Below are 16357 nucleotides of genomic sequence, written 5' to 3'. Positions count from 1 at the left end.
GAAAAAGTCAATCCGTATATTAGACACAAAGAAAAACTTTCAAGCTTCACTCTACAATGACTACTCCTTTGCGTTTAGGTATTTAGACCATTGATACTTCTGCTTCTTCAAAGGTCTAAACTTTGCTGAACTGATTTTGCAGATTTCTGTTGTAATAAAGTGAGTTCTTGGGACTACTCACTGATGGAAATGATCAGATTCAACATTTGTGAATTTACCTTTGGGGTATTTCATGGTTAAGTACAATATAATTGATAAGGAAAACTGTCTCTGCCATCTAGGAGTCTGACATCACATTCTAGAATCTGAAACATCATTTTTGCAAGCTTTTCTATTTACAGTGTTATAGTGACTGGTCAAACTGGCCCTTACCTGCTGGCCGGGTCACTGCAGTCTCTGTGCTCTGGGTCTTCACTGCAGATGTGAGCAGAGCCAGGCCTTTGTGGTGTCGAGAGGAGAGGGGGAGGGAGGGGAGAGCGGAGCGGGGCAGAGAGGGGAGGGAGGTGCGAGGGAGGGGGGTGAGGGGGCTGGCATTAGAAGAGTCCGAGTCATGGACAGTCACACAGCTGATGACATTGGTTCTCTGGCTCAAACCCACACTGGAGGAAAGAGAAAAACACAGGTTAGAATATGTCTAAACCAGGTCTAAACCAAAATGGCAACGATCCCAGGGTTTAAGTGAGGTTAAAGTTAACAGTTCAAAACAAAATGTCTTTTGGTCAAAACGATGCCAATAATAATAATAATAATAATAATAATGATAATAATAATAATAATACTTGTGTAGTGCTTTTCGTGACACTCAAAGATGCTTCACATAGATCAAGACAGATGTGGGTAGAGTGCAGTAGTGTCTTGCTAAAGAGCACAGCAGTAAAATGCAGATGTGTGTGAGTTCTAACCTGGCGGGGTGGAACTTCCGCTCATCTTCTGTGTCGGTGTCGCTGTGGATGGTGATGATGCTGACTGCGGGGCTGGGGGTGTCTGAGATGATGATTGGCTGAGACAGGGCGGAGGAGGAGGGACTTACGACGCTGGAGCTGAGGAGGGAGGCAGCCACCAGACCCCTGAGAGACAAGTGACAAATGACATGACTGCACAATCATGTTCACCAGTCTCTGCATGTAAACATTACTCCACAGTTCCCTCTAAGTCTATAGAGGACATGTGTCTGGGCTAGTATGTTTTCAAGTACGCTGAAAACTGGTACATTTCAAGTGTTTGACATCAAGAATGAAGAAATCTGAACTTTCTGTGAAATTCACAGTGTGTCCAAATGCTTCAGGCTCTGCTCTTTGATGCCAATTTTATGGCATCAATCATTTAAAAGTATCTGTAGTAGCAGTAGTAGCATGAGTATCTGCAGCAGTAGCTGTAGCAGCGGTACAAACCTGTTCCTATTCTCTCCTCGTCGGGCCTTCACCTTCTTTCTCTCCTGAGTCTTAGTCTGAGTCGTGCTTCTGGAAAATACAAAAGTCATCATCACAATGTACATAAAATCGTCATTAATCGGCAAGTGATACTTCACAGCTGATGTCATCAACATTCAATAGGTGTGTGCTGCTATCTGTATGTACTGCTCTGTTTGAAACTAGTCATCAGACTTTAAGATTTGTTTTAACACAAACAGTCCATAAAGAAATGACTTAGTTGGAACTACAACAGGTGATCAGAGTTGTTCTGTTAAAAAAGTCCCTCTGAAATAACTCTGCCTCTCACCTTTTTGTTGTAAATCGAACAACCATGAAAGCCCATACTGATCACAGGCTCCTGTATGTACTGTACTTCTCTTATCAGGCAGTGTTTGCTGATATCTGCACTGTGTCACCATCAGCAAACACGGAATTCCACTATACACATACATGTAGAACACCCCAAGCATGATGTCGCTGCAAAGTATAGACTAAATGGATGTCCCTCACCTCCAGCTGTGAGCCTGTGCTGCCCCCTCCTGGTGCAGAGGGGAGTGGTCCTGGTTAAGGGTGCCTTGATGGGAGGCTGAGTGTAGCGCCATCCCAGAGACCTGCTGCCATGTGGAGGGGATGAGGATCTGCTGAGCCCCTGACGGCCACGCCTGCTGTAGAAACACACAGAAACACTGTGAACTTAAAGCAGACATGTTCCAGAGCAGAGCAGAGAGAAAAGAAGCCAGCCGCACACAGCCAAAAGCAGCTCAAAGCACTGAAACGGATCCAGGGGGACACCATGCAAAGATCAGCCTGTACTGTGAAGAGAAGAGGGGGCAGAGGGGGACAGAGGAGCGGCCTGATATGGGTCCGTTGTGGTTTGATCAAATGAGAGCTACAGCAGCAAAGATGGTAAAATGATGGTATAACATTTTATTTGAGAATTGGTCCAGAAGTGTAGTCCAAATCATACTTTGTATGTCTTATATGGAAGATAACTGGAGAAATTCAGATGCATTTAAAATGAAAAATCTGATGACACACTTGTAGTATAGTTTTTCAATGTGTTTAAAAATTCACCTTTGAAACTTCAATTGATAGTTGGCATGCATTTTTTGGGAGTCAGAATAATGAAATGTAAAAGTGGACAAAGTTTAAATATTCTTAAATAAACATAATTTTAAATGCAATCTGTAGAACTTGTTCAGCTATTTATATATCTTTTGTTTGCTGTGTTAAAAATAAACACGCACAAAAATGAGGTCTTGAGAGCGCCTCCAGTCTGTATAGTTAATCTTTACTACAGTGTTTGTGATTACTGACTGTCCTATTCATATTGACCCATAATGCACCGCTCCACTGGACCCTGTTACAGACGGAGCTCAGATGAGACTGGGCAGGCTGCACTGTGAGAGAGGAGCCTGAAGGAGGCGCTCTGAGTCTTCAGTTGAAAAACCAAACAAAAGAAAGAGCAGAATAAAATCAGCTCAAGCCAAATGCCCATGCTCTATGCCAAGTCTGGGAGGGCATCTGGTGTAAACGTCATCAGCCCCCACACTCTATGCCTCAAGTCTGTCAGTGCATCAGGTGTAATTGTCACCAGCCCTGCTCCATGCCTCTACCTAATCACCCCATGAGTCAGCTAAAACTTGGGAGGGCATCTGGTGCAAGGGACAGCTGAAGCACAAGTCATGAGTTTTTTCCAATTTGCTCCTCATCTGGACTCTCAGAACACATGTTTGAGCTCATCCTACAGTGGATTCAAAGGCTGCTTTCTACAGTTCAAACAGACGTAAGAGCAGAATGCCAGCCATGCCTTCATCCATCTGCCCCAGGGCAACTGTGGCACCGTAGTAACTGACCAACAAAAGTGCCACTGAGATGGGAAGAAAAACAATTACTTTAAAGCCAATCCCACAGTTAGAAAAGCAAACCAGACCAATAAGTTAAAATCAAAGTTATTTTACTTTAAGATGAAGCAGATTTCAGGTGACACATATTCCAACTAACATACCTTTGACCTGGTCATTTTAGATTTGATAGGACAGAGTGAAAGCTGACTACTAGCTTTGTTAGTAGGTTGTGGCATGAAGAAAATTGTGGAATAACACTGGCATTTAGACAGGAGTATGACTGAAGTAAAAAATTGCCTCGCCTCGACGGTGTAAGGTAATATGACATCAATGATCCCTGATTATCAATGCTTAGAATAATCAGATCAGATCAAAAATATTCAGCAACTTTTCATTAAAGCCCTTATATTACACAAAACTGTCTACTGTGATCTTTAAGCCTTGTTAGAATGTTGTTACATCCCCAAAAACAGACCTGGAATTATGTTTTGTTTCATTCACAGATGTTTGAGTAACTCTTTATCATTCGTCTGTCTACATCTCCAAAGCTCATAATGCTCTGTTCCAACTTGTGATGTGATGAAGCAGTAGTTTTCAAGTTAAAAGGCATCTTTTTACCTTTAATTCGGTAGAGATTGGCAATTCCAGGGTTGAAATTAACCAAATTATTCTAGTGAAGGTGTATGGCATTTAAACACACAGTGGAGCACTTCCTGTATTATTAAATGACATCACAAGATGGAACAGAGCATTTCAGTTTGAGAGAAAAATAAAATATGCAGGATTTGTGTGTTAAACATATGTGAATGAATGTCTGTAATGAGAAAACATTATTACAGGTCAGAAAACCGTGTAATAAGGGCACTTTAAATACGATGGAAAAAGCGAAAGCACTGGGATGAGAGAGAAGGCAAGTGACATTTTGACAAAATCTGAAATTGGACTGGGAAAAAAATACTTTTTACTCAAAATAAATATTTGTGAATGTTTTATAATATTTTGGCAATGTATATTTCTCATTTTAAGTTTTCTAAATGTTCCCAATGTCACTTGTGCCTTCCTGTCCCTCTAAAGCAGATGCAGCAGACAGGAGCAGACAGGAGCAGACAGGAGCAGACAGAGCAGACAGGAGCAGACAGGAGCAGACAGGAGCAGACAGGAGCAGAGGAGAAACGCAGTTAGTGAGGGCAGAGAGAGCATCTTTATTGGAGACTGTTGAGGTTTTACCAGCACTGTGGCTGTGTGCTCCAGTAGGGGGCGCCCCAGAGGCAGAGAGTACTGGGGGCCCAGGCCTGCGGAGGGGGGGTGGAGGGTGGCTACCATCAGAGGTGTACAGGAGCCCTAGGAGGTAGGACGGAGGAGTTAGGAGCTAGGGGCTAGGAAAGGACTCATACAGAGACAACATAGACGTGGCCCAAAGTGATATTTAGCATCCTTGACTTCAAAAAAATATATATAAATAAATAAATAATAATTATATAACCAAGACTAAACTAGACCAGGACTAATGTTAATGACCCTGGACCTCAGGCAAATGAGGTTTTTGATCAGCAAGTTCGATAATCTGTAACTTATTGTTATTTTTTTCCATATATTTGCTCCAGTATATACAGCTCTTGAGGTCAAAGCAAGTCAGCATGCTAGTTGGTAGTCAACACTTTTATTCAGCTGGATTAAAACTGAAAATCATTTGCTTGCACATAAGATTACCGCAAATAAAAAAAGAAATATTTTCTACAAAAGTCCTGAATGAGTAATAATAAGGACTAGAAGTAAACCAGAGTGTAGTCAAGGATGTAAAATATCAGTTTTCACTAAATTATCAGAAATGTTCAAATGTCTTCATGGATGCTTCTTTGTGCTGAGATCGCCACCTGCTGCTGATGTCAGGGAAATGCCACACACTACAGTCTGACAATTCTTCCTGGACACAGTTGTGTTTAAATCAGGTCAGGGGCAAAGACAACAGTTCACGCCATTAAACAGGAAACTCAAATGTAAAATGCAAATGGTGTTAAGTCAGATCATTTCTTCAATAGGTTCAAACTTCAATTATCTGATTAAATTATGCAAATAATCCATTTACTATCTAATAACATACACATGTAGAGTTAGAGCATCGTACTTGTGTGTGTTTATGTGTGAGTGTGCGTCGTACCTGTGTGAGCATGCCGGGCTGTAGCTGCAGAGACTGGGCTGACTGGTTTGGAGGGACCAGAGGGACGGAGCTCTCCATTCGCACTGGGAAAGAGGAGGACTTAGATGATGACTGCAGCCCTGAGGAAAAACAAACAGATAAAGTATTAAAAAGAAGAACAGAAGAAAAGTTCAAACACAACTTACAATACTGTGCAGGAAAATATCAGCTTTGTCCAACAGAGCAGTGAAGTGTAATCCATCAGCTGACTGAAAACATCCTACGATTTCTTCTTCTTTTTTTTTTTTTTTTTTTTTTTAGCAACGACACATGTCACTTTAAAAAGTGACTGCATTTGTATAAAGGTAGCAAGGTCATAAGCATGGATCTATTAACAGTGAAGAAAGTGTACGAAGAGGAAAAAGAGACTAAGTTAGCGCCAGCAGTGACCGGCAGTGAGTGAGACATACACACTGGTAATCCTTTGTTAAGAAAATGTGGAAAAAAATGTAGATTATTACTATATTATTTAAATATTTGTATTTATCTATATTTGATATAGTTTGTGATTAAACATACACTTTTGTCATGGTCTCCTGTAGCTTTGTTTCTGGTGGGACCCCAAAGTGACCTCACTTAACTCTACAGGGCTGTACAATAAATCACACTAGAATTTCAAGTAGGGCTGTCGCGGTTAGAGAATTTCTCCTGCAGTGCAGTATAGCAGCTCAAAACTGTGGTATGCGATGATACTGCACCCTCACCTCCACCCCCCATCCCCCGGAGTCACAATATTTCCAGCAGCACTGAAAACTCTCTAATGATGCGCTTGTTGTGCAGATGCAGATCCACATGCGCCGTGGTTGGCGTGTGGATATAGTGTGTGTAGTGTGAGAGAAGTAACATTTGGCTTTGGAACAAGTGTCGCTGCATCTCTCCAGCTCTCACTGTGGCAGCTCGGGTCAGAGTCCTGCACCAGGTCGGGTAACCGTGGACTTGAGAGCACGCAGAGCAGGGTTTCGGTCTGTGTGTGCACAGTCAACACGTGCACACCTTAGTCCTGGGTTAGTCCTGTGCAGGACTCTGGCTCGGGTCACGTTGGTCACGTGCGGTGATCGCGGTGGTCCAACATGCACCGGGTGGGCCTTTTAGTACTGCTGTGATTCATTTTTGCGGTTATTGCGACAGCCCTACTTTCAAGTCCAGTTGGGACATGGACTTAGCCACAGGAGTGCAGCAATACCACTTTCTACCCATATGACTAGGGATGGGCATTCGATGAAACTTTCTTAATCGATCGTCGGAAGAATTAACGACCGATTATCGATTAATCATTAACGTTTTTATATTAAAATTATCATCATCATTATTACTATCTGCACTACTAATCTGCATAAATAAATTTTACTTTACGACATATAAACCGTAACCACATTAGAGCCACATTAGCCCGTTTTAGATTATAATGTATTTTTCAGTTTTGCGCAACTCTCACAGAAACGAAACTTAAAACCGCATCGCTAATTTGCATAAACTAAGCGAAGATAAAACTACAGCTCTTGTGTCGCTGATGCGGTTCAACTTCTGTTGGATTAAAAGACATGACTCAGTGGAATACAGGTTAGTGTGACCATATTTGTGTTTGTTAAAACCAGGACACCGTACGGGGGGCGGGAGGTGGGGACTCATCATCGACATTGCGCTACTCTCACCTGGTAAAGCTTTTTCCCACTGGACACCAAAACATATGTGCTGCTTTGTGCACATGGACTCACACTTGTCCCGAACAGAACGGAAAGCGTGGACTTTCTTGTACAAATCATCATTGCACTTCAGTACGTTGCAGGCTGCTCGCTCCTTCTGAGTGCAGAGAGCTACATGTTCGGACCCCTGTTTGGTCACACTACGCACAGCAACCTACATTCGGTTTGTCGATTAAAATGAATGTAATCGATGAAATTCTTAATGATCAATTATCGATTAATCGACTAATCAGGCCCATCCCCACATATGACTATTGTTATTTTTATTAACCTCTTTTCACTGTAATTTTCATTTAATTTATGGACAATATACTTGATACAAATTTCTATTATATGATCGTTAGAATACACACAAAGAATAGAACATTCTTAAAGTGCAGGCCACTGATGTTATCCAGCAAACTGCAAACTGTATTTTGAATAAAAAGTATAGTATTTTGTTGGTGGTGATTTGACACTGACATCTCTCTGCAGACAGATCCAGTGCAAACCTCCACCTTCTCTCTATGCTCCTAATGACACAGCACCACCACAAGGGGGGGCTGCAACGCCTCAAGGAGCAACTCAACACTGAATTCATCTTTGCATAATGTAAACATTGCAAAATATGATCTAAAAGAATCAAAATAATAATGAAAACAGTCGATATTGCTGTGTAGTGGGTTTGAGCTGAAACAGAATCATGCAGTGTGAAGCTATCCAAAAATCATTTATGGTGAAATTTCTGTACTACAACTCATTTACTTTATATTCAGTGGCTCAACCAAGACACTGGCAGCACAGGCTGCGACCTCCTGATGGGGGAAGGGGGGGGTAGTAACAGCAGCTGTGTTGTAGTACCTTGTATAGAGGATTGGGGGCACACAGAGTCTGCTGGAAAGGCTGCGATTGGCTGCACATTGCGCTGCCTCATGAGGGGAGGGGTTGTGTGGCAGTTGTGCAATAGTAGTTGTAGTAGTTTCAGTATTAGTAGTTATAGCACCTTGAACAGAAGAGGGGGTTGTGTACTAGTTGCAATAAGTATTAGCAGTAACTGTGCTGTAGTACCATGTATAGATGAGGGTGTTTAGTAGTGTTTTAGTTCCTTGTATGGAAGAGGGGGGTTGTGTAGTAATATTGGGGTAGTATTAGTAGTCTTGTACCTTGTAGAGAGGAGGGGGGGCACACGATGAGCGTCTGCTGGAAGGGCTCTGATTGGCTGCACAGTGCGCTGGTCCGTGAGGGGAGGGGAACACTCTGTTGAAGTCCTGGGATGTTTATTGTGGCCTGTTGGTACAGAGCCGGCTGGTAGTTCAGCAAAGGCACAGCGCCCCCTGCTGAAGGCACCTGTGAACACAGACATCACACACCAGGGAAAAGCCATAAGTTATACTATGTTATGTGTAATCACTTTGTTATACAGGCAAAATAACCTAAATCACTTGCTGAAACTGGTTTTAAGTGGAAGAATTCAAATTGGTATGAGAAGAGAATTTATATTTACACTAGAGGAGATGTTTTAAATGAAAAACTATTTATGAGGTACAGAAGAGTATCAAGTTGTGTAGAAAGCGTCTTCTTCAGAGCCATCATTGGAATTATGTTTTGTACAACACTCGAACCTCAACTATGAATTTGGCAAATTTTAGCACATTTCTCACATGTTGTCATTGGAAAAAACCTAAAAAAATGTAAACACTGTTGTGTCAACATTGCCCATCCCTAGTTAGTGTTAGATTATTGGTTATGCTAGTAGAAGTCCCTTGGTTATGATAGTTTGTTTGGTAATGACAGTTACCCGGAATTTATACCAGGAGCTACTTAACGTAAGCAGAGCTGCAGATGTGCATATTTTTAAAAGCGTCAAAGTACACCAGAGGCAATAGCCTCTGTGTATTCTCATGTTTAAACACCACATTGTTTTCTATTGCTTATATATTCATTGTTGACTGGATGAATTACGTTTTAAATCACTACAAAAGTTGGCAACAAGATAACAAGCTGTATCAGCGTTGCTTGCATTAATTAAACTACTACCATTTCACTTTGACTATCTGCAGCAGAGGTCTTTTCTTTCAGAAGCTGTTGTAAAGTTGCTGTTTCACATCATAAAGTGTTTTATATTCATCCTCTGCAGCTGTAAACTTTCCATAGTCCATCACGAGTCATTCCCTGAGCTCCTCGTGCCACACATGGTCTTTACGCGACTAGTGGATTTAGAGATATATTTTGAAAGAACATAGGTAGTTTATTTTGACACCATATTCTTTTTTCCTGTCTTACCCCTGTTAAAACTCTGGAGACACTCCAGTGATGCTGAAAAATTAGAACTCCAACTTAGTTTGAGGGGTGTGTAGCATAATGACACTGCTGGTGCAGATTGTGTGACCGGTTCAAATGAAGAGCGCCTGTGCATATGCTACAAAGCTGCGCTGATACCACTTTGGTGTAAACTGGGGGTTAGGCTCATGCCTAGTTATGCTGACTAAGCTGAGGCTGGTTTTAGAGTTATTATACCTACATATGCTAGTTTAGGACTCTCCTAGTTATGCTGGTTGAGTTGGACTTGTTTTATAGTGTCTGATAGTTAAACTGGTTAGGATCATACCTGGTTATGCTGGTTGAGTTGGCTGCTGAAGGTCACTGTGAGGTTGCCCGCAGCAGCACTGGGCACATTTGTGGAGTACAGAGATTTACTGGTGTCGTAGGAGGTTCTTCTTTTACAGATCTCCATGTTCTGGAAGCACGACTTTACACTGGAGACAGAAAATACAACTGTTAATATGAATATCAAAAATTTTATTGTGAAATGCATAGTGCAACAAGTGGGTATGAAATCAATCTGTGATTTATATAACTGCAAATTAAACTATAAATACTTATATAAAAACATAATCACAAAAACATACTCATTTACTAGCTTTCAGTGCATAAATCCCATTGTAATTTGCCACATGTCAAAGAGTGTAAAACTGACTGTGAGCTGTGTGGGTAGTCCATCAGGTGGCTCATAGTGACAAAGGGGTGTCCCAGGGTTTTGGTGGGAGTGATTCTTTTGTCTGCATCCAGTCGGAGCATCCTCTTCAGCAGGTCTATAAACTCTCTCCGGTCTGCCTTCTCCGCCAGCATGTCTGTGCCCTCCAGATGAGACGACAGGTTCACCTGACAATTGCAAACACACAAAGGCAACAGAAAATATACAAAGTAAAAAGTACTGCTCAAAAAATTAAAGGAAAACTTTGAAATAACATTAGCGCTCAATGTGATTTATTTTTTTTTAAATTCTGGATATCATTCTGGATATCTATACAAATATGGACATGGCAATGTCTTAAGAACAAAATGATGCCACTTCTTTTAAGGGAAACAACATTTTCAGAAACTCAAAATGCTTCTCAGTATTTTGTGTGGCTCCCGCATTTTTGACAATGTCAAACTAATGAGACAACGATGGTGTTTTGAAGGATGTTCTCCCTGATCTGTGTAAGGGCATCACTGAGCTCCTGTAGAGTCTGAGGAGCAACCAGACAGCGTCTGATGGACCCAAACATTTCCCAGAGGTGTTCTATCAGGTTTAAATCAGGTGATCGTGAGGGCCATTCAGTTGTATCAGTCCTATCATCTTCCAGCTTCTGCCTGCAGACTCTTGTCACATTGACACTGTGCATTGTCATGTATCAGGAGGAACCCAGGCCCTACTGCATCAGCATAGGGTCTGACAATGGTTTAAAGATTTCACTCTGATACCTAATGGCAGTCAGACTGCTGGTTTCTAACGTACAGAAGTCTGTGTCCCCCTCCATGGATCTGCCCCCTCAGACCATCACTGACCCACCAAACAGCTCATCCTGAACCATGTTGCAGACAGCAGAGTGTTCTCTTTGTCTTTTCCAGACTCTTGCTCAGGGTGAACCTGCTATCATCTGTGAAAAGCACAGGGCACCTTTGGTGGACCATTCTGGTGTAGTCTAGCAAATGCCAGTGGAGCTTCACTGTGCTGGATCTGTTTGTGATTGTTTGGGCAGACAGTCACACCAGCAGCCTGCTGGAAGTCATTCTGTAGGGCACGAGAAGTGCTCAACATGTTCCTCCTTACACAAAGGAGACAGGTATCGGTCTTGCTGATGAGTTGAGGAACTTCTATGTTCCTGTTCAGCTCTCATAGGGTAACAGCCCTAAAAATCTCCATGTTCTGGAGACGTATAATAACTCCTTGCAAATGGATGTACCATGCTCTGGATGTACCATCCTGGAGAAGTTGGACAATCTGTGCAGCTTCTGTAGGGTTAAGAAATACTCCCAGTAGAGATAATCACTGTAGCCAAAGCAGTACTAGTGGAAAACCATCCTAAAAGACCTTGAAAAGACCTCCACATGCACAGCCAGTCCTGTTTTAGGGGTTGTCTCATTGTTGCCGCTCTAGTGCATCTACTGTTCATTTCCATTAAAAGAGGAGCATCCGGCATAATATGAATGTTTTTTTACATTCATATTATGATACATGTAGTGCAATAGGCTACATGTGGGCAACCATTGAGCACTATCCTGTGTTTATTTGGTCATTTAATCGCTTAGTACTACAGTCAGAAAGAGCTGAATTACTTTTTTATTGTCTTGAAATCATAAGCCTGTCCAGGAGCAGTAATATTTGAGGAACAACTGAAATCTGAACTTTCCCAATAAAAGAAAAGACTATGGTGGCTCCCCCATAATTTTGCCCCATAAATCTAAACAAAAAAATAGTTTTTTAATATTGTTATACAGTAAACATAAGTATAAATCTGTCATATTTTTTCAATACATTAAACCTGATTATTGAAATATACTGAACTATTGAACTGCTAAGCCAATGCATGAGTCTCATGCATTTCAGGAAATGTTTGTAGAGGTCCAACCATTTTCTTTCACACTCCAGTGTCCCCTAATTTACTATATTAATGTATTGTTAATTATTACCATTTAATTTTTACGCACGAAACACACCTGCATCATGTCGTCGAGACAGTTGAAAATGTACTTTCTGGCTTCTTTGGATTTGATGCCCATCTCCATCTCGTGCTCAGCTGGGGTCTGAAGGACAGTAAAACACAACTTGGTGAAAAAGTGAGAAACACAAGAACAAATTAAAAAAAAATAAAAAATGTGTCAGATGGAGAAGACATATCGAGTGGTTCAGAATGAGCAGGAAGCAGATAAGATCAGAACACGCCCTCACCTTAAGTCTCCACAGGGGGTAGCTGGAGTCTGTGCCTCTGTTGAAGAAGCGGCTGGTTTTGGTGCCTGCGCTCAGGAGGTACTCCGCTGGAAGGCCCTGGGTCTGAGAGATGTACCGGATCTACACACAAACACAAAAGGCTTTTAAGATAATGAACAATCTTCTGGTGTTTTGATACATCCATGGTCCAGCAAAACTAAACCACAACGTTGTTTTCAGTTCCAATTCATCCCTTATGACCACTAGTGGGCGGTGTGCATGTGCAAAGGAACATTAAGTGCTTTCAGTTCCATTGCATTTGTAGCAGCCAAAATGCACCTCCGGCCACTGTGTGGCACTGTGTCTTTGTTTTCTGTGGGTTGCTGCCTATTTAAGACCATTAATTAGCGATGCCAGGTATTACAAATTGATGAGGAACAGTCTTTTGACCATGTTCAAAGCTCATGCTAAAATAAAGGAATATTTGAGCTTTTACTGGACTTTTGGGCTCATTTATATGGAAACATGCGTCAGAACTACCTTTTAAAATTTGCATCCTAGTGGCTTGTGTGGCATAGGGCCACACTGCCCCTACAGCATTAGTATGTTTGGTTGTGTTACGGCTGAGTGACTGACCTGGTCATACTCTGAGGCTCCAGGATATAAAGGCCAGCCCAGAAACAGCTCTGCGATCACACAGCCCAGGGACCACATGTCTATGGCCTCACAGAAAGGTAGGCCCAGGATGATCTCTGGAGCTCTGAAAACACAAACACTTATAACTACTACTGTACAAGGAAGGGGCTTTGGACCTGGCAACTGGTAGATGGGTTGTGTTACAGAATCATTTCATTCTAGAATGCAATGCCAGTGAATGAGAAGTAGATCGGTGCTTCATCTGAGTTTAATGTCATCTGGGCATTGTCAGGTTATCCCCAGGTTTGACTATCCCAAATTTAAGACTTTTAAAAAGACCTTTTTAAGACCATTTAAATGAAAATTAATACCAACATCGCACCTATTATGCGGGTAAAAAACACCCGATCCAATACTAATAAACACCAACCAAAGACTTTATCTAGAACAGGGGTACCCACATTTTTTCAGCATGCGAGCTACTTATAAAATCACAGGGGTAAAATGATCGACCTACTACAAAGCCAAGCAAACTGTACTGCACTTAAACACTTTGTGCCTCTTTTTTGGAACCTCACCCTCAGTTTGAGGACTCCTTCTTTAAGAGAACTTTCACTGGCACTTTACACAAAACTGTGAAAAAAGTGAAGAGAGTGGGTAGGATTTTAAAATCAGTTTTTCCAAGTTCCTAAGTGGAGTTACATTCTCTTACTGGTGTTGCAGTGGGATTTAGCCTCTGCACATTTACCAAACGCATCGCAAAACACATCATGACAAACACAGATGCATTTGTGCACTTTTATTAGGCAAACTTCAGCCACATGTCGCGGTAGACCTGCTCTGTGCTGTAGGCATCCTCTGTGACAACCCTGTAACATACATTTAGATGAGTTTTTGCTTCGCGCTTCGTCTGGCTCTTCTAATCAGCACATTGTGGAAGGAGCCTGTGTGCGCTGTACACGAGGAGGAGCGAGAGAGTGAAAAGGTGAGGAGCGGCGTGCTGATCTGAGGCAGGTGGACAGGTAGGATGTTTTAAAAAAGTTTAACCTGCCCTGTGATACACGCTGGTGCACGAGGGCATATGCTGTTGCGGACAAGCCACGGGCAGGGAGCGTGTGTGTTTGTGATGTGCCGCTCATTATCCACAGGTTCCAAAAGAGAGCACATGTTACAGAGACGCCCTGCACACCACTGCACGCTCCTGCACACGAGCCGTAATATGAGTTGTTGAGTGTCAGACCTTGAGTGACAGACATGGCAGAGTACAAATGCGATTGAGTCTGAGACAAGTACTACGACACTGCGATCTACCCACACTACATTGGCGATAGAATAGTAGATCGCAATCGACGTATCTGGCACCACTGATGTAGAATCTAAGAGCCAGTGTGGATAAAACTTACACTTCCCCATGATCCATCCAACATCTTCCTCCACTCTGATGGTTTACTCATTGCCACCGTTATCCGGAAGTATTGTTTGCGCATACTCCAAATTAGACGTTCATTCACGTTACGTGATTTCAATTTTTTTTTTCCTCCCTCCGTTTAACAACGCATCACAGCGAAAAAAAAATAAATAAAAAATAAAAAATGGGCTAATGAAATTTAAGACCTTTGTGAAAAAAATAAGACTTTGACAACAGTATTTAAGACTTTTGAAGGCCTTAATTTAGGAACATGAAATTTAAGACTTTTAAGACCCCACGGCTACGCTGTACAATTCTAATCTGCTGCCTGCACTGACCTGTAGTACCGCGACTGCAGATAGGTGGAGCACACCGCTTTGGACACATGACTCGCTGATCCAAAATCAATAACCTTCACCCGGTACGGCTGCCTCAGAGGGTCAACAAGCATTATGTTCTCTGGCTTTAAGTCTGCATGGATCAAACCAAGGCTCTTCAACTTCATCAGTGCTGTGGCCACCTGGAGAAAGAGATGAGGAGAGGGTCAGAGGAGCAGAGCAGAAGGTCGAAGAAGCAGGGGAGAAGAGTCAGAGGAGCAAAGGAGAGTCAGAGGAGAGGAGAGCAGAGGATTTGCCTGACCAGCCAGTCCCTTCTACATTCTGTGTGAATCCCGAAGAGTCTGGGGATGGGACCAAGCCTGACAAACTGTTGTCCAAATGTGACTGTACAACCATAGCTGCTAATTTCTATCATGTGTCTCAAATGTGGATGACACTTCCTCTTGAAAATACTCATATCATTCAGAACAACATATATAACTTCTTTTACCTAAGATAAGTAATAGTTTGGAGCTTCCATTGTTGATTCTGACCATTGTATTATTTTTTTTCTCCTTTTTTACATGTAAACAGCCATTGATCTAAATGGAACTTGCGTCTCTTTGACTGGTTAATCTACCTGTCAGAGGAGTAGAGGAGAGGGTCAGGAGTAGAGGAGATGGTCAGAGGAGTAGAGGGTACAGAGGAGAGGGTCAGATGGAGATTCAGACGTTTCCTGGTCTCTTACCTGTTGAAGGATAGGTCGGATGTGGCGCAGGGGCAGAGGACTGAACTTGCTGTGTTTGAGGAAGTCGTAGAGATTTTGTTCAAGCATCTCAAACACAAGGCAGGTGTGGCCCTTGTGTTGGAAGCACTCGTACGAACGCACAAAGTTAAACTCATCTGCATTCTCTGCACTCAGACGATTCAAGATGCCCACCTAGAGATGAAGAGGAAGAATTGCAGGTATTGAAAGTGCTGATGAAAAAAGAAAAAAAAAAAGCCTTCCAACTGCTAGACTTTTTTTCTAAAATAGATTTGCTTTTTTAAAATTTGTGTATAATTCTAATGACTTGTTCTGTAAAAGCAAGTCACACTTATCGCAAATATTAAAATTATCAACGGCAGGTTAATGATATGCTTATAAAATCTTATTGAAGAATATGTTTGCAAAGTAGTCAAGTGTGATGTGTCCATCAACTGAAAACAATGACCATGTTTACACTTTTGTTTTTACAATTTTCCTTTTTTACTGTCATTTTAATCACTATTTCATCTTTGTAGTTTCTCGACCTCTTGTACTAGTATATAGCAGAGGTACACGTTGTATTACTATATTTCTATATGTTATTTTTACTTGTACATTTATAATAAATATAATAATTATACTTTATTTGGCACAGGTCTCCTGCTAACTTTGCTTCTTATTTTGAATTTATATTTTGCTCTTTGTAATTATAGAATATTGTGATGTATGAGCTGCTGTGTTCAAATGATTTTCATTAATTTAATTTCAAAATGAAACTAAAAAGAGATTGCTTTTACGCTGACAAGGTCAGAAACATGGATCTATGGTTCTATAACTGTGACAGAAAGTGCTCGAGGGATACTCAGGTAATAATTTAGGCTAGGCTAAACTAGTGAAAGGTCACTTTTGATGAATA

The 16357-nt window shown here is 41.6% G+C and overlaps 1 protein-coding gene and 1 non-coding gene across 2 annotated transcripts in view; both read right to left on the bottom strand.

The window, feature by feature from the left end:
- Positions 1–16357, bottom strand: part of hipk1b (homeodomain interacting protein kinase 1b) — a 30154-nt gene that overhangs the window by 5603 nt on the left and 8194 nt on the right. The window contains exons 4-17 of the mRNA XM_055160080.1: positions 15442–15633; positions 14715–14896; positions 12969–13092; positions 12354–12473; positions 12122–12208; positions 10116–10300; positions 9747–9894; positions 8302–8485; positions 5418–5536; positions 4487–4600; positions 1923–2077; positions 1392–1460; positions 903–1067; positions 373–599 (exon numbers count right to left, since the gene is read on the bottom strand). Of these exons, the coding sequence (XP_055016055.1) occupies positions 373–599; positions 903–1067; positions 1392–1460; positions 1923–2077; positions 4487–4600; positions 5418–5536; positions 8302–8485; positions 9747–9894; positions 10116–10300; positions 12122–12208; positions 12354–12473; positions 12969–13092; positions 14715–14896; positions 15442–15633 (2071 nt within the window). The remainder of the gene's footprint in view (positions 1–372; positions 600–902; positions 1068–1391; positions 1461–1922; positions 2078–4486; positions 4601–5417; positions 5537–8301; positions 8486–9746; positions 9895–10115; positions 10301–12121; positions 12209–12353; positions 12474–12968; positions 13093–14714; positions 14897–15441; positions 15634–16357) is intronic.
- LOC129411141 (small nucleolar RNA SNORA17) lies at positions 7596–7723 on the bottom strand. Its single transcript, XR_008633166.1, has one exon. It is a non-coding gene; the product is annotated as a small nucleolar RNA SNORA17 (small nucleolar RNA).

Source organism: Boleophthalmus pectinirostris, unplaced genomic scaffold, assembly GCF_026225935.1.
Source record: "Boleophthalmus pectinirostris isolate CB_2022bp ecotype Guang Dong unplaced genomic scaffold, ASM2622593v1 HiC_scaffold_3, whole genome shotgun sequence".
In the NCBI taxonomy this organism is placed as follows: Eukaryota; Metazoa; Chordata; class Actinopteri; order Gobiiformes; family Gobiidae; genus Boleophthalmus; species Boleophthalmus pectinirostris.
This window is presented reverse-complemented; position numbering and strand designations above follow the sequence as displayed.